Below are 22222 nucleotides of genomic sequence, written 5' to 3' on the forward strand. Positions count from 1 at the left end.
AAAACAAAGATCCCGGTTGTTGTGGTGGCTGAGGCTGAACTATAATGTACAAAACCTAACACCAAATTACTTTTCACAGTTAGAAACTTGCATGTTTAAAAACAGATACTAGAACATACCTGAGCTGTTAAAAATAAATCCAGAGAAATTACTGAAAATAAATAAATTATTGCATATACAGGACAATTAAGAGACAGGTTGTATTTTTTTAATACAAATTTCACCAACTAGGCAGAAGTACATAATTTCCTAATTTACAAAAGCATCAGCTAAAAATAAATTTGTAGAACAAATGGATAAGGAGAAAAATGATGTAATATAAATCTTTGTTTTCATGCTTCATTAAATGATTATAATTGCTATTTGTGTGCTATGTACTGAATGGAGTACAAAAGACATTTTCTTTGTTTGGTTGCTTATCTAAATATCTCATATGTTGGATGATTCTTTTTGGGTATGGTCTTAACTTTTCAGTGGGAGCTTAGTCACTGAAGGGTGGTTTAATTGCAGTGGTCAAAGCCATGCAAATTTGGAAAAAAAAATAGAAGTAAAAAAGGACTGAGTTGTGTAAGTAGGTCATAGAAAAGAAAAGCAAGAAAAATAGATTGCTTATTTTTAAACTGGCCTCCTGAAAAATTGGAGTTTATCCTGTGGGAAATTTCTTGGTAACATTAAGCTGGGAAAGCCAGTAGTGGCTAATTATTGGTATTTGCCCTTTTTTCAGACACCATTTGATACTACTGTTGCTAAAGAATTTCCACAGTATTTATGCTTGAAAACTCCATGTTAAGTTTGATAATTTTATGTAATAATTTATCAGGCCATAAACAAATTTATACCTAAAATATCTTTTAAAGACACAATATCTAATAGCTTTAAAAAAAAAAAAATCCGAAACTGGAAAGCATTTGCCAAGTTCAGAATTATTTTACTGTTGTTCTTAATAAAGAAATCTAAATCCAGCATGGTGTTTTTATGAACTGCTTGTCAGCCTGGGTGAACCTTCTTCTGAAATACTGCAGCTGCATAAAAAACTCATGTGCAGGAAAATGAAGCAGATGGCTTTTGAAAGTAGCAGCTGGTATATAAAATACAAGGCCAGTGATAGATTTCTCCTTAAATCATAGCATAGGGCTGTTCTCTAATTTCTCCATCTTCACAAACATGGGCTTTCCTCTGTTTTCAATTTTTATTTTAAATTGTTCCATCTGGAATTTGCTGTCCATTTCTTTAGCTGAGAAAGTGCCCATTATTTTCTAATAAATTTTACAAGTTAGAAGTGACACCATCAGTAATTTCCCCATTCAAGTAAAAGAACAAATATTTTATAAGTCTTGACATCAGAAATGAAACTGGGTTTTTGTTTATGTGCCCATCTTCCATTTGGGAAAAGCCTTTTAGCTCACATTGCATTCACCTCCTTTCTTTTGTTGTGATTTAGGAGTATCTTTGAACTTTTAATGCCAAAATACTGGAGACAGAAGAGAGGTTTCTGCTCTGGCTAAAAGAAGAATAGTGATAAAAAAATTAAAATACAATTAAGAATAAAAAGTATTTTAAATAAAGTGAATTGTTGCTGAATATCAGGGCAGTTATCAGGAAATATGGTGTAGGATTGTGTTCTTCGCTTTGGATATTGCTGCCCTTTCTAAGCATTTATTCACTGATTGTGGATAATGTGTATTCTATGTGTGGGGACAATGACAATTTTTTTTCATTTTTAATTTTATCAGAACATGTGAAAGACTTCTTTTTCCTAGCTCTTAGAAGTGCCTTTATGCTTGGCATTCCTATTTTCCCCACACTGCTTCCCTTTTTTGTATCAGACTGTTCATAGTCAAGAAGTCAACTCCAAATGTGAAGTTTAGGTCACACTTTAATTCTGATTTGCCACCCCATGAATGGGCAAATTTTGGTAGAGTTGCTTCCTGTGACACTGGCACTGCAGTAGTACTTGCCTGGAGGCCTGAAGCAGTTTTTATTTCCATTATTCCATGTTTAATGGAACTTAAGTAGTCTAATCCTTTTCCCCCAAAGCTTGCACCTGCTAGACTGTAAATCTGACTTAAATTTGTTAAAACATACTAAAAAAATCCAAGGGAAAAGGTTCTTGAAATCAGCACCACAGTTTGCAGAAATAAATTACTTTTGTCTCTTATCTTCCTTTAAACTGTTTTCCAATATATTTTTCTCAGGGAGTTGAGATAAGCACATTATGTGGGAATACAGAATGAATAAGTCAGTGGAAGCAAATATGTTACAAGCAACATAGACCAAAGTGACTCACTTCAGATATCATGTTTTGGGGTTTGGTTGTATAGGATTTTAGCAGTGTTGACACTTGAATTCTTAATCTTGGAGTCAATCCAAATGTTTGCCTTGTTGATCTTTATGCATTTTTATTGCTGTAACATTGTGACCATAAAGTACTGGAGATAGATACAGACATCATGCAGTTTTACCATTGCCAGAGCATCTGGCCTCTAGTGTTGGAATATAAATGATGTATTGGCACACAGGTTTAGCAGGAGCACCTTAAAGGCTTTGTTGGGCTTGAGAAAGAGATCAGGGGTTGCTGTTTTGGGTTCTTGTTTGGCCACTTGAGTTTTTGGGGTGGCTTTTTCAAAACCAAATTTGTCTGACAAATTTATATTAATGGGTTTTGTCTTACAAACTAGATAAAATTCAGGTGTATTAAACAGCATCCTACAGGTTTTCTGATTTAGCTTTTGGAGAGATCCCATTCGGAACAATTAAATTGCAGAGGAAATTATGGCAGTGATGCTTGATGTGCTTGAAAAGGATGTGTGTATTTATATATCTGTGTATATATAGATGTATTTTTCAGTTTCTCCAGGTATTGTACACTGTTACCTGAATTTCCAAACCATAGGAATTGCAGCCAGAGTTCTGCACACACTGCCAGGGGGTATGAGAAGCTCACAGGTAACAGGATCTCCAGCTCCACAGAGAAGGATTCATCCTCTCTCTTAACATACTTCTGAATTTGTAGTCAGCAGAAAAAGCCAGATAGGTTTTGTTAGATTTCTAAGAGTTCAATTTTTGTGCCTTTTTATGTATATAGGCTTTGTGCTCTTGAAGATGGGGCCTTTGTTTGTCTAACCCAGAAAATACTCTCATTTTTCTCATTTAATTATATTAACAATAATAATAATAATAAAAGTTATAATTGAGCAAACACAAAAGACTTCTTGGAAAACTATTCAATTGCCTTGTGACAGTGCATTTAATTACCATTAAATTATCTCTTATGTCTCTTCCACTTAATATTTGCTCAGCCTTTTTCCTTAGGAGATTGTGCTGAACCTCCTGCAAAATTCTTATCTAATCTCTGCACAGGCATTAGTTCATCCATTGATCTGATGCCATCTCAAAGAGAATAGGCAAGCAAAATTAAAGGTGATAAGAGAAGTTCTCATTGGTATTCGGGGAGTAGAAATTGAATCTTTTTTTTTTTTTTTTTTTTTTTTTTTTTTTTTTTTTTTTTTTCTGAAATTGAAAGAAGAATGTGTGCAGGCAGGTTTATGAACAAAAGGGAAAAACCAAGCACCTTTGGTTACCTGTAGTAGGACACTGACAAATCCAGACCACTGGATTCTCACTACAGGTTTCCTGAAGCTTATAATCTCCTTCTATAACTCACAAAATTTAAACACTAAAATAAGTAGGTGTATATAATGTAAAATACTTCTTTTTCACCTTCCGTTCTGTTGGAATGGGGGATGGTCTTTTACATTTTCTTAGTCAATATCTGATGTCTGCAGTTGCACAGTCAGACTGGGAACATGACTGGAATTTGTGAAAGCTCACGAGCCACAGGGCAAGAGGAGATAAACCCCAAACTTTAAATATTTGGGTAATGTTGCTTATTTATTTATGAAATAAGAGACTAGCAGCATTTTACAATCATGTTTGCATGAAACTGGAGATGCTCTTAAGCTGTTTAGTTTAACAAATTGAGCACTGGAGCACTGGGATCCACAAGGCAAAGAGCCATGAAGATAAATGAATCCACATTTGTTCATAATACACTGGGCCTTAAATTAGCAGCATTCCTGCTAGTGGAAGTTCTGTGTGTCAGGATTGAAAAAATATTTTGCTACAGCCAGTTCTTCTTGGTGTCTGAATACCTTAAGTAATAGATGGATAACAGCTTTGCAATTTCCTGGTAATGCAAAAATTTGGAAATGGTTTAAAAAATTGAATCTGTAGTTTAAGAAAAAAAAAAGTTTAATGAAATAGAAGTGATCAATCAATTGGGTATTTGATTTGGGTGGATGTAAGGCAGGTTATCCAAGGGATTTTGTGAACAGGTTTACTTAGGTGAAGTAGTTTAGGCTGTACATGAAGGTGAATTCTCAGAAAAAGGACATGAGAATTTCTGGAATTTGGGTATCCATATATGATCTGACCTCATGTTAGCACTTTTTCATTTTGAGATATCCCACATAGACCTGAGGGTGAGGAGGGCTGTGCTGTTGTTCACCACCCACGTGTGTTTGCAGAGGTCATTTATGGCATTTTGTGGAGCCTGAAACTCCATTCCTGATTTACCTACCCTGAACTCCTGTCTGAGTGTTTTAGTGCAGGACCAGTTCAAAATCCTTTCTCATGAACAGAGATCCTGGTGTAATTTATTACATTTTGCTGTTTATAGGATCATAGAACCATTTAGGTTGTAAAAGACTTGGAATATCAACCACTAGCCCAGCACTGCCATATCCACAACTGAGCCATGTCCCCAAGGGCTGCATCCATACTTTGAATGGTTCTAGAGATGGTGATTCCACCACTTTTCTGCAGTCTTTCTAATCCCTGACCACCCTTTCAGTGGAGAAATCATCCTAATATCCAATCTAAATCCAATTATTTAAAATTGTAAGCATAATGAAGAGGAGAATTGTTAATTCATATTGTGTATACTATTACTATGGGAATACAGAATTATTATTTCCATATGTGTGTACAAATAGCACACTACATGATGCTGAAGGGCAATTATTCTCCTGTCTCATTAGTATTTGTAGGAATTGAATTGAGAAGAGTTAAAAGCTCATTATTTTGTCATATTGAGTGCCTGTATGAATTCAAATGCAAAAAGCTTTCTTCTCACGTTTCAGCTATTGCAATAATTCATTTTCTCACTCTTGCACAGTTTATCATAATTCTTCTTTCATGTCTTTCAATAACAAATTAAAATAAAACTTTTCATGCAATTCAGATCCAGGAAGTTTTTAGGGATTTGTTAGTAGTTTGGGGCAGGAGCCAGCTGCCACACTGGTGCTGAGGGAATGCTGTGCACCTCCAGCTGTTGGATCCACTGCTGTGGATCTCCTAAATTATGCATTTCCTAGCAGTAGTAGTTTGAAATAGTTGTTCTTACAACTTGTCATCACTCAGCAAACCCACTTGGGGAAGCATTTTGCTTTCATAGTGCAGCATCTCCTCTTTGATCCACAAGTCAGTCACGTGGATTTTTGTGGTATTTTGGGACTTGCTGCAACTTTAGGATCTCAATAGCAACTTGATCTTTTCATAATAGGATAGCAGGAGCTGTAAAGGAAAAACTGTTGAGATTTGTTACTGCTGCAAAATTTGCAGAGTGAAGTTCTTGGGGGCTGATTTTGTTCTCTCTTACTGCCTGAGTTTTGGGGTTTTTTTTTGTTTTTTTGGTTTTTTTTTTTTTTTTGTTGTTGTTGTTGTATAATTTGCTTACTCCAGTGTGATGAAAGTATTAGCTAAAAAATAGGATTCTTCCCACATCCATGTAGGTGAATAGAACAAGTCCAGGGCATGGGATGAAGATTTGAAGTGTTTCCTACTGTAGGTGGTCACCACCCAGTTTAAGTCTTGGTTCTTCTTGCTAGTTCAGTGGTATTTTAAGTGAGTGTGCAGTACAGTTTGCATATTCTTCTCTGTTTACTTCTGCTTTATTTTCACAATAATCCCAGGCATTTATCAGGTTTTTTTGTATTATGAGATCTGCTTAGACAATTAAATCCTATTGACCAGGATAGTTCAAGAAAGCAACCTGGCTTCTCCTGGCTGGAATGCAGGTGTAACCATCTGCTCAGTCCTCTGTGAATTTTAATTATATTTAATAAAGCATACCCAATATTGACATAGATAAGGAATTTTTCAGTCAAGTTCATTGTGTTTTTTACCAAAGTGCAGCTCATTTGTGAAGAATATGAACATGAATTATTTTTTCTTTTCCTGACTGTGAATTGTCATTCCAGAAAATTAAGATGTATTAATTTCAAAGTTGTTTGGGGAATATTTTAGTCTGTATTGGCACTGAACTGATTTTTCTGTGATGCCTACCTGCTTTTTTTGCTGTAGGTGAAAAATGACTATATGTTAGAAATAGCAGATCAAGTGGACCAGGAAATTGCTTTGAAACTAGGTTGCCTTGAAATCCGGTAAGCTGATAATTTAATTTATTATTCAACATCTTTCTGACAGAATATATACATTAATTTTAAAACTGCTTAAAGTTCATCAATTTTGACCAGTAGAGTTGAATAAAACATCATAAGACCTTTTTTTTTTTGCTATGAAACAGTTTGAAGAAAAACTGAATAGATTGTATTGTAACTAATTTCTAGTGATTTTAAAATTAACATTATTTTAAAATTTTAATTAATTACATCTTGATACTGCCTTTTGGGTGAATTCTTCATCTGAATAATTCAAAGGCCTGTAGAGTACATTGAAGTATGCTTTAAAAAAAAATGCATCTGTGGTGTTATTTAGTAAATAGTCTTGTGATTCTGCATATATAAATCCTACAGCTAAAGAATGTAATTATAGATAAATGCTGCTACCTTTCCTCTCTGTATTTACTCAATTTTTAATGTACTGTTTTGAAATGATTAAATCTTAAGGATCCTTTTGGGTGTTTTTGATGTTCTTGTCAACTGTATAGACAGCTGGAAAATAAAGATAAATATATCAGATTAAGAGATCCTTGAGAGAGTTCCCAGCTTTGAAATGCATGTGTTGGGTTTTGCTAATTTATGGAGAATTTCCAGCCTGAAACATTTGCTGTGGTTGTGCTGATGTCTCATACAGGGAGATTAGGGAAGAAGTAAAATTGATAAGAAATGAATGACAAATGTAAACTTGTTAGAAGAGAATAAAAGTGTCCTTTGAACATTCCTTTCCAAATTAAAACAAAATTTAGGCTTGTTAAATTTCCCAGGTATCACAGGAGAACCTGATGCCTTTGTTATAAGTTTTGCTGATAGCCCCAGAGAAAAGAAAAATTCTCTGTGTAACTGCAAACTCCTTATGCACTTAGAAAATCATTGTGTCTTATTTCAAAACATGTGATGAATATAATAATTTGTGATTATGTTGTCAGCCAGGTCCTGCCTTCCTTGGTTCTCAATCTGTGGCTCTTCAGGGCATTTTGATGAAATACTTGTAATGAACTGCTGAATCTCTTAGAATGAGCATTACCATTTTCTCCACGAGAATGATGATCTCAGCCCTCTCCTAACAAAGCTTTCCTATTTATTAATTTACTTGTTAATGTGGGCATGTCTGGATTGAAGCAGTTTTTATTATTCCCTGCTTGCTCTGCTTCTCCCTGTTCCATGCACAGAGGGCTCTCATGAGGAAGTGCAGTGTGAGCTGCTGAGGGCCAGGTTAGGTCACTTCTTTTGGTAGCAGCAGTGATTTAAAGTGGTTCTGAAAATGCAGTTAACTTGTAAAATAAAAATCTGTTCTGCTGAGGTTGAATAATAATGTACTTAATACTTGCCTTTGAATTCATTCTGCCAGTTTTTTATGATGCTGTGTGGAAGTTTTGATTATGTTGATGTTGTAGTTTTAGGATGAATTATCCAATAATTGTTGCTTTCAAATATTTTTCCTGACTTCAGGAGATCCTACGGAGAGATGAGAGGCAATGCATTAGAAAAGAAGTCCAACTATGAAGTGTTAGAGTAAGTATTGTGTTCTAGCTTGAGGTTTGAACTGTCCCTTCTCTGTATCAGGAACAATAAATTCAGTTCAATGACAGAATGTTTCTGTTGTAATTTTTCTATTCCATCAAGGTTGTTAAGATGCTTTAATGTAAGAAAAGGATGATGAAACCCATTGAGATGTAGAAGTAGGAAAAGTGCCTTTCACTCTAGTCCAGAGAAGCAGGTTTGGAGTAGTTTAAACTTGATCAGGAGGCTTTCTGTGATTTTTAGCAATTGTGCTGATGTTTATGAGATTTACCAACTCTGGTGTGAAGTGATTTTTATTCCTCAATGTTTTTCTGTGCCCAGTTGCATTCTTCAGCTGGGAGTCACTTGTGGTAAAGTTTGAGCTACTTGAAAATGTTTGTGGTACTGTTTTTTGTTCTGTTTGTTCAGTGTGGCCATTTTCTGAGTTGTGACCTTGCAATTAACAAAATTATTGTTTATCTGTGTATCACAAATTTTAAGACCAAGAACCATCCTTGTACTGAAATATTTTGTTTACTTGTTCATGTTGTACAGAAAGTGGCTTCAGTTCAAACAAGCCAAAGTCCCTCAGCTTTCTAGCAAAAACCTGAAAACTGGTTGTGTTTATATAGTGGATAAATTATATACTCCAGTGATATGCACCAATTATATGCTCATCTCTACTATTTACCCTTGTGAAAAGATCCTGTCCAGTTTAACACAAAATTGAGATAAAAAGTTGTTGCAGCAGTGAAGTCTCAATTTGTAATCTTATTTTTAATGACAAATAGGTGCTAACTTTTAGAGATGTGAAATTAGAGCATTTGAAAGAAGAAAGTAAGATTTTATACAACAGTGAGTAAGTTTACAAGGATTTTTGAGGGATCTATCATACTAATAGGTAAAGATAACTTTTAAGTTAGATTTTTGGTAAGTCAGAAGCTGCAAACATCAGTGATTAGGTTAATGATTTTGGAAACAATGAGACTTAAGGTCACACAAAGTATAAATTAGCAATTGTAACAGGTAAGAGTTCCAGGAGGACTCAGTGTGATTCTGCTTCCAGTTTAAAAGTGATTTCTTTCCCTCAGTCTGTGTTTTCCAAACAGTGGTTGCTTTGGTAGGAAGTAATAAATTGCTGCTGTGAAAGGCAAAATGAAGTAAAACCTTGCTATGCAAAATGTAACAGCTTAATGCCATGTAGAATTGGACATGAAGAATTGTGCATATCAAAAGTTTTTTCTTGTTTGAGAACCTAGATGTGATTTATATGGGATTTAGCTGGGAGAGATGAAGGATATAACCACCTTAAACTGACTATACTGTAGATAATTACAAGCTGGAAAGGGTCTGCAAAAAGTGCCAGTGATCCCCAAAATGCATTAATTTGATCTCACCACCTTAATAGCTCATACATGTTTAACAGCACAAGTAATATTTATTGCTCAAGTGAGGCTTTTTGGTATTTTTTGTGGGGGGATTGCTGGTTTTAGTACATCATGAGGCACTTAACCAGCTGAGAGCAATTTTTAAATGGCCTTTTTTTTTGCATTGGGTGTGATTGCTCCTTGCCTGCTTTTGTCAGATGTCTATTTGATGTATATTTGTCTTTGATCAGATTGTCATACAAGAAGAGATCTGGATGGGAAATGGTAGATGGGATCAGATTGTTAAGTAGCCTTTAATAGTTGGGCCTTCATGGAGTGAAAGAAGAATTTTTTCATAATAAATGTGAAGCCTGTTAGCAAGAACAGGGATAATTGCAAGTGCAGAAATGGGAGCTGTAGGAAGGAACAGGTGCAGCCTGTTTGGTAAAAGGCATGCTAAAGTCTATTATGTTAATCTAATGTTACTTTTTGTGTTGGAACTTGAATTGAGGTGAAAAATACATGATATATGCTGCCTAAACTGCTTGTTATTGTAAGACAAGCAGTATCACCTATCTGTACTTGGTGTTTTATTAATCCCACTGAAGTTTGTACATTAAAAGAATTGAATTCAGATTTAGGCCCACAAGTAGGCTGGAGTAGATGAGGTTAAGTACAAAGCTGTGGTAGAACTGTAGGAGCCAGGCTCTCAGTGCTGGTTATCTCTTGGTGGCAATCAGAAACCAGATGTCTGAGTCCTTCATCCAGAGCCCTGAGTTGGTGGCTCCCTTGTTGGCCATTCCACTCCCACACAGCACAGCTGGGAAGGACTTTGTAGGATTGTGTTTATAAAACTGTTTGTATGTTCCAATTTCCAGTGCTTATTCTCTTATTTGTAGGTTTCCATAAGTTGTTGCTGGCAAGGGCATTAAATCTGGGTGGTTCTTTTGTTAAATTCTCCTCCAGCAAATAAATAAATTTGCCATCTCAGCTAAACACATGAAATGCTTTATTAACAAGCTTTGTTAAGAGTTGTGGTCTGTTGTACTTTGCATAAGAATTTTTTCTCAGTTTGTTGCACACAGATCTGTACAAAAGGCTGCTCTACAGCTTGTCCTAGTAATGAATCAAGTGAGGCTGTGGCAGCTGTGTGCTGCAGGACTGTTAAGATGAGGAATACCAAGGTGATGGAAGGTGCTTCATTTCAGAAGCACCAACTCTCAAATGCTTAATGTTAAACTAATACATCCCTGTCAAGATGTCTTTGCATGTTATTTAGATGGTAATAGTGTGTTAGATTCATTTAACTGTGTGGGATGATAAACTGAGTACCATTTGCATTTGAGAAGAAATGCATGGAAGGAATTAACATTTATGAAGTTTTATAATCCTGCAGCTTACTGTCATTGCTGCCAGTGCTGCACATGAACATTCTGCTCCTCCTGGTTGAGGATGTTTTTAGTATGAAATTGTATACTACTCATCTTCAGAGAGCTTTAAAAATACCCTGGTTTATTCTTCTGAGTGAGCTTTTTATGTTGATTTTACTGTTGGCTTTGTTCTTGTGCTGTTAGGTAGCAGTAAATAAATCCTGAATATCTCCACTTGCTAACAGCTTTCCCTTGCTTTGCCAACTGTAAGAATTCCAGATGTATTTCTGTGTATGTTCAAAGCATGCAGTCATGGAAAGCTCACTTTCATACTTGTTCCAGAAGCAGATAGGAACATTTGAAAGAGATGGTCATGTCCTAAATTTAAAAGAAAAAAGTCAGTAACACCTTTGAGCTATAAATCCTTTTCCTATTTATACTTTTCTTTTATTTTTTCCTTTTTTATGTGCATTTTTTTGCACTTGGTTGTACAGGATGTCTTCTGCACTAATATCACTGGCAGCTTCTTCAGCACCTTTTTTGGAAGCTGATGTTCAGTTGTAGTGACACAAACACATGTCAGACATAAGTTACATGCAGCACATCAAAGCCTAGAAATATTTACTGGCTCTGGTTTTCAAACCAGGGCTACAACCCAATTTGTAAGTATGAACATGAGCTTGATAAACTCAGTTTTCAAAATCCGAGCTCACAGTCACCTGGTTTACAGTTGCAAAAATTGACATTGCTTGGGAGAAAAAGTTGGTAATCTTAATTTGTTCAGTATGAGAAAAAATAGTAGTAGAAATTTAAACAACTCATTAATTATAGTGCTTCAAAGGGTAAAGCAGTAGTGGAATTGCACTCAGCATGCTTAGTGAGGTGATACCATGTGTATTCCTTTATGGATTCCTGGATTCCTTAGGCCAAGTTGGGGCTCTGAGCAACCTTGTCTAGTGGAACATGGCAACTTGATGGTCTCTTAAGGTCTCTTCAAACCCAAACCATTCTGTAATTCTTTATTATATCTTCTGCTCCATTCTAATAGGGGCTTGTCAGGGTTTTCCACTTTCATGTTGTTCAATTCTCACCTGACTGCATGCTCTAACAATATTTTTTCTATATTCTTGAAATTATTAAAACATGTAAAATAATTTTTTGATTCTCAAAACTCCTTGTGGCCCAAGCTACCATTTCAAATAATGGAACAGATACCTGGTTAAGTGTAATATCCTTTGGGGTTTAAACTAGAAGATGTGCTGTGCCACATTTGATATGGAATGGCTCTAGTTAGAATTTTAATGGTAGTCTGTTTGTTACTCTGAGATTTTCTCTGAGACCTTGTTAGGGAAATGGTTTAGTAATTGTATATACTAGTTAAAAAAACAAAAGAAAAAACAGACCCAAAGCACCACCCTGAAAAGATAAATATGATACTGCCCAATGTTTTTGATGTTAATGCTGTGTGTATTTTTTCTTTCAGGAAAGATGTTGGTTTGAGACGGTTTTTCCCGAAGAGTTTACTAGATTCAGTGAAGGTAAATACAGTCCCAGTCAATCCTATACTGCTGCAAAGAAAAAAGTGTCAGAAATCTGAAAATTGCATTATAGTTTTCACTGTACAGTCCTAAGGGAATTGCTGTGCAGTTTTGCTTTGTGAGAAGACATCCAAGCTGTCTTATCGGATTGGTGGGATCTAAATCCCAGTCATGCAGCTGGCAGGACAAGGATAAAGTGATTCACACAGCCTGTGAGCTGCTGTGAGAGGGGCACAGCTCTGCCTCTCAAACCTTGGGAGTAAAAATGCAAAACAAGTCCTTGGAGCCTCTTGTATCAAATAACTTGGTTTTTTTTTTTCCTTCCCTAAAAGAAAAATGAGACTTCTGGAGAAAGAGGAAGGAAACATGTAAGAAAAAAGAGTATTTCACTGGGGACTTGATAAACTTGATGCCTTCCTTGCTCAAGACTGTATCCAATTTATTCAAGGAAGATTTCCAGTAATTTCTGCTTATGTTAATCCTTGCTAAGACTATAAACGTTACTTGCATCTCGCTCCCATTGAAGTCCATATGTTCTCAGAGTAAAAAATGCAAATTTTTCTCAATATGTGTTGAAAAGAAGGATTAAGAATGGTCAGCAAGTATTTTACATTTATAGCCACCTCAATATGAATGTCCTGGTAAAATGTCTCTTACAATTCATACATGAAAGTAGAAATCATAAATTGCTATTTTGGAGCTGGTTTTGGTAAGCAGTGGAGCTTTATAGAAAGAAGAGAATTCAACTTGAATTTGGAAAGAATCTGCATTGTGATTTAAATGGGTAAACACAAAAGGTCTGTCATGACAAGGTTTTGTTTGAAAAGACTTTTGAAAATCAGAAGCTAATGAAGTCAAGTGGATTTAAGTAATCCCCTCTGCATTTTAATTTAAGCAATTATCTGAAACTGTATTTTCTGCTAACGGGAAAAATTGTGGTAAAAAGCTCCAGACGTAAAAGTATGAATAGCTGTCTCAAAAATAATATTATGGAGCCAGAAAACTGACTGACCAAGAAAACTGCACTTTGGAAATCCTGAAGTGGGGAGAATAGTAGAAAGAAGTAGCAAAAGTTGCCAGAAGGTGAAGCTGAGTGGAACCTTGTAATGACATGAAAGAAAAATTTGGACATACGAAGAAGAAAAACAAGGGAAGGAGAAGTGTGTCTGCTTTTTAATGAAAATGAAGTCCCTATTCAGAATAGTACAGAATCAGTCCAAATCCTTAAATTGCTCTTCCACTTAGTGAAAACCAGGGAATTTGAACTGGCAGGCAAAGGAGGATTCTCATTAGCTGTGAAATACAAAATTAATTGTTTCTCTCAATTCTCTCTGCTTTGGACAAACACAGAGGGGGTACTGTAGTTCTTGGAAATACTTTTAGGAGCAAGTTTTCAGTGCATTTTACTTGAAGTTGCTATTTGCAGGTATTTCTGATTGATGCTTCTCTTATGGAAGAGTTGTGTTTTTGGGGGCTGCTCTGCCTGGAGAAGAGAAGAATCTGGGAAGAGCTGAGAGCTCCTTCCAGTGCCTGAAGGGGCTGAAAGAGAGCTGGGAAGGGATTTTGGACAAGGGATGCAGTAAGGACACAGGGAATGGCTTCACACTGACAGAGGGTGGGGCTGGATGGGATATTGGGAAGAAATTCTTCTGTGAGGGTGGTGAGTCCCTGGCACAGGGTGCCCAGAGCTGTGGCTGCTCCATCCCTGGCAGTGTCCAAGGCCAGGCTGGATGGGGCTTGGAACAACCTGGAATAGTGGAAGGTGTCTCTGCCCATGGCAGGGGGTGAAACAAATGGGCTTTAAAGTCTCTTGCAGCCCAAACCAGCCTGTGACTCTAATGGACTTTATATCTTTATACCTTGCTCATTATCTTAAAATTTAAAGTGACCCATTCTTCTTAGTGGACTGAAAAGAACCAGACAACATATGCCAGTACTCCTGGCAGTACCTGTGATGCTGGAGCTGGTCAGGAAAACCAAGCATGGGCAGAATAAAGTATCTTTCATCAACTGAATGGCTGAAATACTTGGGACACCTTGAGCTGGCAAATTTTGGTTTTTTTTTTATTTTGTTGTGTCTTGCTCATGGTATTTGCCAGTGATAAGTTAAGGCTGGGGTTTGCACTTGCCTTGAAGTTGGTTTTCTCTATAAAAATAAAGATAACAGGGAGTTCCAGTGTAGGGTGTCTGAGTCTTAACAAAGCCTGAGACAGCTCTGGGTGCACAAGAAAAGCTTCACAAAGGCTCTCCTAACCTGTCCACCTCTGCAGACTCCTTAACTATCCACCTGATAGTTGGTTCTTCTAAACTGACAAAATAGTTTGAAATTACACTAAACTCACAGATTTTTTGTTAATTTGACAATATAGTATGTGCTGAGAGGGTTTTTTCCCAACCTATATATGCAAAACTGATGATTTTGTGAATGTGCAACAACCTTTGATTACAGCTACTGGAGTAACTGTTCCACATAAACATTTCTGACTATTTTGACTTCTGAACATTCTGTGAAGGCTTTCTAAAAATGAATGTCTAATCTGGCTGGAAGTGCTAACAGCAAAAGGAAGTTGGTATTTGTGTAGTGCCTGGGGCTGTTAACAGGCAGTGTGGGACAATAAAGAGTTTTACTGTTGAAATGGGACATTCAGATATGTTTGCATGGAGGAACAGTGGTAATTCCTGTCTTAACCTTGACATATTGTGAAGATAAGCTTGGTTTTAATTTCTGTCCTTGTTGTTAGTTGGAAAATGTACTAGAAATGGGTTTTTGAAGGCCATTCAGTCACTTCAGACAGATGTTTTTATTCACAGTTCTTGATGGCTTGTTCACATTGGGGGCATCTTAGAGATAATGCTTCTCAGGCCCTTTTTTTATTTTCATATAAGTGGCTGCCTTTCAGGGATTATGCATTGTGTACAGGCAGATAATTCATTTTTTTAAAGTAATCATTTAGCTATCCTTTGTGCTGGTCTAAGTGGTTATTTGTACCCTGAAAACAGTTAATAAAGTGTTAGACAACATAATTAACATAGTTCAATGTAAATGTATGGTTTAATTTTTGCATTCAGTCTACTATTTAAATTTCATCTTTTTATATTGAAGGGATTTTTTATTATCAGACTGAAAGAATCCACTTTATTACAAATAGTCTAAGAGAGTTAAGATACAGCTACAGCCAGGTAAGAGAGAGAATAGAGATATAGGTTTAAAAAACTATATGAAGATATAAATTGGTTTTGGGTTTGTGTTGTTTGATGGGGTTTTTTTGTATTGGGACACAGTTCAGAAGTTGAGAGAAATGAGGAAATTACAACTAATGTTCCTGGAAGGGTCTCTTATTATAATTTATTCAAGATGTTGTTAATTGTGTATCTTCTCTATAATTCAGCAGGAATAATGTTGATCCTAGGCATGAGTTAGAAGGCAGAACTGCTGCTTACATTTTGAAATTTTTTTTATTCCTTGAGAATTGTCTGCATTTCATTGATAAAGACACTGTTAGTGCTACTAAGTGACCAAAACTCTTCAAATATCCCTCAGCTATTAGATGTAAAATAATTGTTCTCCTAATGTTTTAATACACAGGCCAAAACACTACGGAAATTAATCCAACAAACATTTCGACAATTTGCCAACCTCAATAGAGAAGAAAGTATTTTGAAGTTCTTTGAGATCCTCTCTCCAGTGTACAGATTTGACAAGGAATGCTTCAAGTGTGCTCTTGGTGTAAGTAGAGGAATGTGACAGTCACCAGAAGACATTCTGGAGTTTTAAGTCAAATTGTTTTTGTTGGTTCTGCAATAACTTTTTGTTCATGTCCTGTTTTCATGTAGAGACAATTGGATTTCATTGGCAACAAATTGTATTTATTGATTTTGTTTAGAACTTTCTCCGTTGACTGTTTAAAAAAAAATCATCATTCATTAGTTGGGTAAGAATTGTATGTAAAATACAATATTATTATAGGTGTTTTGTTTGTGAAAGTCAAACACTTTTTCAGCTGTTTCTACAAGGAAACGAAACTTCTCAACTTCTGTTAGTAAATGTTCATCTAATACCTGTTAATCTCTACCTATTTCAAGCAAATTTTAAGGAAGGGGCCCAAGTCTGGAAGGTTTGTGAAAATAGAGACTCCAGCAGAAATTAGAACTTGAATATTAATGTTCATGAGAAGAGGAAATACAGGAAATCCATAGTTCTCATGTAGAACCTAAGATAAAACACATGGAAATGCAGTCTGAGTAGCAGAGATCCCCAGGAAACCAGTCATGAGGGTTTTGTCACTTACAGAATTACTTGATTTTAATATAATTTTGTTTAAAGAGTTGAAAAACTTCTGGATATAAATTACTAAAACAAGTAATTATCACATTGTATGATAGTGTTCCATAGCAAGCCTACTGAAATTTTGCCCTGTCTTTCTCCTTTGATTCCCAAGTCAAGCTGGATTATTTCAGTGGAACTGGCAATTGGCCCAGAAGAAGGAATCAGTTACCTGACAGACAAGGGTGCTAATGTAAGTCTGCTTCTGTTTTGTGGGGTTTTTTCTCAGTCACTGTGTTAGCAACCCTGACCTCTTGTGAACTGAGTGTCACAGAAAGGGGAGTGACCAGTCTAATCTCTGAATTAAACACACAGAGCTGGGAGCTCTCAGCATGTACAGCTCTTAGTCAGATATTAATTTGTGATTTGGGATCAGAGAAAAGGCACTGGTATGAGGTACAGAGACAGTGTCAACTTGAGCACTGAGTTTGTTGGCTTTTCTACCCAGTGAAGTGCTCACTTGCAGAATTTGAAGCATTGGTGGGGACCTTTTACCAATGAAATGTGAATTATTCTGAGTTGTTCTCTTTCTTAGGAATGTGTAAATGCAGAGCTTGTTTAACTAGTTGGTGAGCACATTTGTGCAGGCACTGCTTATTTACTTTTTTCCTACCCTTCACAGCCTTTTCCTTACTTGATTCCAGCTATATTTCAGTATTTCCTGTGCATCTCCATGGTGCAAGGGAGCTCTCTCCAAATAGATCCTCCAGTAAATGTTTGGGAACTTGACAATCACAAATCAAGCCATTGAGCTTTCTATTGAAATGAATTCAGAAGCAGTGAAAAGATGGGGAAATAAGGAATACAGCTAAGAACACACCTCTTCCAGCAGTCTGGAGGGGTGTTTGGAATGTGTCAGTGTGTGTTCCCTGTGGTTTTTACCTGTTGAGTTTTGTCTTTGACATCCAAGAGGTTGTTCCCTCTTCAGCGTGTGCCTGGCACTGCTCAACAGTGACCTCTGTGGGCACAGTGGTTCCTTTTCCAACACTGGAGATTTGTGTGTGTTGTGTCTGAGTGGTGATGAAACTCCAGAAGGAAACTGAGAACAGATTTCTGCTCCTGTAATTTGGGGATCAAAGTCTCCCTGTGCTTTTGCAACACCAAGGATGAAGGCAGGCTGTTTTGCTGTAATTTTGATTTTTTTTTTCCTTTTTTGTATTTTCTTTTTCAGCCCACCCATCTAGCAGACTTCAATCAAGTGCAAACCATCCAATATTCAAACAGTGAAGACAAGGACAGGAAAGGGATGTTGCAACTCAAGATAGCAGGTGCACCTGAGGTATGCTGTTGAAACTGTATGTAGTGATAAACTTTGTTTTTCCTTGCAAGGAGTGGGGTGTGGCATATTCTTATTGTGGATATTCTGTATACTGGAATTCTGTTCTGAGTTTGGTTTTGAAATAGATTTAAAGTTCATTACAAGTTTTATGTTTTGTTTCCCCTGTATTACATGGAAGCAGCACTGGAAGTGAAATCAAATCTTTTCCTTGCTCCAGTGCACCAGTGAACAGTGGTAGAGCAGGATTTAGGGGGGGTGGCAGATCTGTGCAGAGGATGATGAATGTTGGTGGTATTGAAATTAATAGCTTGTCTGTATGAATCTCATCTCTTTTTCCACTGTAGGTATTTTACTTTTTTGTAATCTCTTTTGAAATTGGGAAGGGCTGTTTTTAGGCAAAGAATAAATTACTGCAGAAGGTGGGAAAAAAGATACCACCTTTGAGAACTTTAAGGAATAAGCATCTTCTTCAGAATTGTCTTAATTATAACCCTGAAAGTCATAGCAGTTGTATTCAACAGTGGTTTACACTTCATAAACCCAAATTAACACTACATTAGGTGGAGGGTTTTTACCACCTGTGCTTTCAAACCTCCTGTTTGAAATTTGTTGCACAAAAGTTAAAGCAAGAATCTCTCTGGTGGTTCCCTGCTCACCCACATTCTTCTGTTTACGCTTTGCAGGCGTGTGTAAAGTTCTGATGCAATGACACAGCTGTTCCACTCAGTGTTTGCAACTACAATAATTCCTCTTTGTTGGTGCCTTGTTTTTTTTTCCCTTCTGTAGCCTCTGACAGTGACAGCACCATCCTTAACCATTGCAGAGAACATGGCTGACCTGATCGACGGCTACTGCCGGCTGGTCAACGGCGCCACGCAGTCCTTCATCATCAGGCCTCAGAAAGGTAAGGACACTCCATCTCCTGAGCTCTCACAGGCCATTTTGCATTTAAATACATGACACAAGCTAGCAGAAAAATCCTCACTTGGAGGCTCTTTTCTTCCAGGGAGCAGCCATGAGAAACACTGATAGTAAATTGTCACTGCATCAAAAAGTGCTTAGTGGCTGATAATTAAGAATGTCAGTAATTGCTGCTTTACAGTAATTCCAAACCTAACTTGCAGAAGTGAATTGTAATTAGTAAAGGCACTCTTAACAAGGTTGTGTTATCTTCTAACATGATTCCCAATATACAGCTGGAAATTCAGTTAGGTTGGTTAGGATGCGTTTGATAAGGTTCTGACTGGTGATAATTTTTTAGTTTCTGCCTTCTCCTAGATACTCAAATATCTCCATTTCAAAAACAGAAAATTGAGAGGTCTCATAAGTTTCTGTCATAAAGTAGAACTAAAGCAGAGATACATTCTATGGTGTCTATCTGTTGTTTTTGTAGCATCTCACAAGCTGCAAGCTGTGAAACAAGGTTGCAGGTGCACTTCATTTTAGAGATAATTTAATTAAATTCATTAGTATTTTTTCCAGTTTCAGACAGCTTTAATTATTAAAAAAACATGCAAGCAAAGCTGCTAAAGAATAAAGTTTTCTTCTTTCATGTTCTTCTCATCTTTACTCACAGAAATTAATCCAACTTTCCTGCTTTCTGAAACAAAAAAACTATTTCCTTCTTCTGTGTTTGTAATACAGAAAAGTATTACACAAAAAATAAAAAAAAAATATACACAAACTATCCCAGCATCTCTCCAATGTGAAATTGAGTCTCTTTTAGCCATGTCCTTGCTTTTTTCTGCCACAGTTTTCCCTAGGGTAATGTTGTCAACAAAATTCAGGTCTTTTCCAGATCCATCCATAACATCCTACCTGTGCATGGCTCAAAAAATCCCCAGACTTAAACTTGGTCATTCAGTAATAAGGCAATGTGATATTAGGGTGTTAGTTGTTTTGACAGCACATGGAAATTGTTCAAATTATTCTTAAATTTGCATGCTTTTTGTTATTTCTGACCCTGTGTGTGTGTGTGAGTGACCTTGATCTCCAAAACAAGCAGCTTTGTTACAACCTGTGTGAGTTGTTCAGCTTTACCTCCACACAGATGAAAATCTTCCCACAACACAAACTCAGCTCTCCAAGCCAACCTGGTGCACAACTTGATGGTGATGAACCATTGGCCTCACAATCAGACACTCAAAGGATAAGCTAGCATCAGAGATAGTAATAATTTATTGTTCTAAAAATAAAATAGGCATCACAATCAAGATTTCCATGTCATTAGACTAGTGTATGCCTGCAAGTGGAGGTCTTTTGTGCCTCTTCTTTTCTGAGAAATGGTTTGGGGTTTGCTGCAACCCTAATTACTCACTCCCAAAACTTTCCTTCTAATGCCAGTGGATTGGCTGTTTTCCAGTCTGAACTGTTGTAGCCACAGTTGATCTTGTAAAACTTTTTCATGTTCTACACATGACCTCTTCCATGAGTTAATGAATAGCTCTGTCTCTGTTTCTGCTTTTCCTTTAGGGGCACATATGGACTTTGTCCAGTTCTTGCCAGTTCCACACTGGTGGTGGTGCCTATCAAAATTGACCTGCTTTATTTGCATTTTCTTTCTAATTTCTGTCTTGCTCTTGCTCAGCAGCTGGTACATCTTCTAGGCTCACTGAGCTCTCTGAGGGGCAGTACCTCTGTTTTTCCTGTGCCCTGCACTGAGGTTTCTGGTAGGTGTGAATGCAGGATAAATCAATGCATTTAATGCAGGATGTTGATTAGTGTGCTATTCTTATAACACAGAACTTTAACATGGAGCAAATGAGCAGTGACAGAACAGGAACATCAAGACAGCACTTTGGGACCACTCTCCTTTATGCACACTTGAAGAGAGCTCCTTAGTTAAAATAAATTCTGGGTTTCTTCTGTCTGAGGTTTCTTTTTCTGAAGTTCATAGCAATGCCCAACATATTCATTAAACATTTCATATGAGAGCTGTGCCCATCATGATCTGCATTCTTAGATCCCTCCCACAAAGAGCTTTGATTGTGTATGACACATCAGAAACAAACCATGGAGCAGTTCTTGATCCCACAGATGTTTTATCCCCCTTTTGAGCTTTCTCATACTATGTTGCAAATTTACATTTATTGCAAGTCTCTTCCTAAATTGTCCTTCTTGATACTAACAACCTGGTTTTGTGATATCTATTGTGGTATCCATTCATTATCCAGTTCCTCTTAATTTGGGGAGAGCACTTGGTAATGTTTTAAGATGTGGACAGCATTTGGCATTTTTTCCATTCAGTTTGTTTTATTTTTCATAAATATTTTGATGGACATGTCCCTTTAGACTAATGTGGAAATGTGACACCTAATGTTTGTGTTTCCATTATCACACCTTTTACAGCCCAAGAGCACAAATGAAAAAATTCATAAAAAGTTGAACTGATTATCCACTTTTAGGTTATTATGGGATGTTTATCACTTTCTACAACCACTTGAAAGAAGGTTGTAGCCAGATAAGGGTTGGTCTCTTCTCTCAGGTAACAAGTAACAGGAAGGACATGAACAAACAGCCCCAGGTTGCTCCAGAGCAAGTTTAAATTGGATGTTGGGAAAATTTCTTCCCCAAAAGGGTAGTTAGGCATTGGAACAAGCTGCCCAGTGAAGTGTTCAAAAATATCAAGTGTGAATTGTTTGTGAAGTTCTCCACTTAATTGCTTTTTATTTTCACCCAGATTTACCCTGGCCATCATTTTCATTTTAATGGAATGGTAGCATGTGTTCCCATTCTTAGCATACTGTTACCTCTAGTTTGGCCCCTCACTGATTTTGCTTTCACAATAATTTCAGTCAGGTGAAGACAATTTACATTCTCCCTGGCACCCCCAGCCTGGCTGGGACCATTGGAGCTGCCTGGGTTCTGCTTTGTCCAGTATGGAGCTCTGCTCAGAGTGCAAACACCTGGACAATCCAGTGGAAACCCCAGTACAGCCATCCATACCCCATTTCTTTAAGAGAATACAGAAATGGGCAAAAATGTTGTGGGTTTCAACTTGTGAAAAACAACATATGCCTTAACTGGGATGCTGTTAGTAAGAAATTTTGACTTCAGACCTGCAGGGGTACTAATGAATATTTGGTATTTTATTTGGGATATAAACTGTAGAAGGATGAGCATCAGCTTGGGCACCAGTGCCTGAAGCAAGCAGTTTGTATCCAGAGCACATGTAGGCGTCTGCAAGAACAGGAGTTCCATGCTGATTCTTTTTTTCTTTAATTATATCCAGTGATGGAGGAGGCATGGAGTCACAGTAGAATCACAGAATAGTTCAGTTTTGCTGATACCTTTAAAAATCATCTGGTTCCAACCCCCTACTGCAACAAACCCTGTACATCTCTGGTATGACTTAATAGTGTATGAGGTTTTTTTAATGCCTGG

General features: G+C 36.9%; 1 protein-coding gene across 12 annotated transcripts in view; it reads left to right on the forward strand.

Annotated features, from left to right (window-relative positions):
* PTK2 (protein tyrosine kinase 2) overlaps positions 1-22222 on the forward strand; it is a 188169-nt gene that overhangs the window by 107019 nt on the left and 58928 nt on the right. For 11 of the 12 annotated variants that reach the window (XM_079302187.1, XM_079302186.1, XM_079302188.1 and 8 more), the window contains 7 exons: positions 6364-6443; positions 7911-7973; positions 12182-12236; positions 15823-15963; positions 16676-16753; positions 17732-17839; positions 18626-18743. In XM_079302187.1, the coding sequence (XP_079158313.1) occupies positions 6364-6443; positions 7911-7973; positions 12182-12236; positions 15823-15963; positions 16676-16753; positions 17732-17839; positions 18626-18743 (643 nt within the window). Of the gene's footprint in view, positions 1-6363; positions 6444-7910; positions 7974-12181; positions 12237-15822; positions 15964-16675; positions 16754-17731; positions 17840-18625; positions 18744-22222 lie in introns of those variants that run through there. The other variant, XM_079302180.1, reaches the window with a different exon arrangement.

This window comes from Erithacus rubecula (genome assembly GCF_903797595.1).
Source record: "Erithacus rubecula genome assembly, chromosome: 3".
Lineage (NCBI taxonomy): Eukaryota > Metazoa > Chordata > Aves > Passeriformes > Muscicapidae > Erithacus > Erithacus rubecula.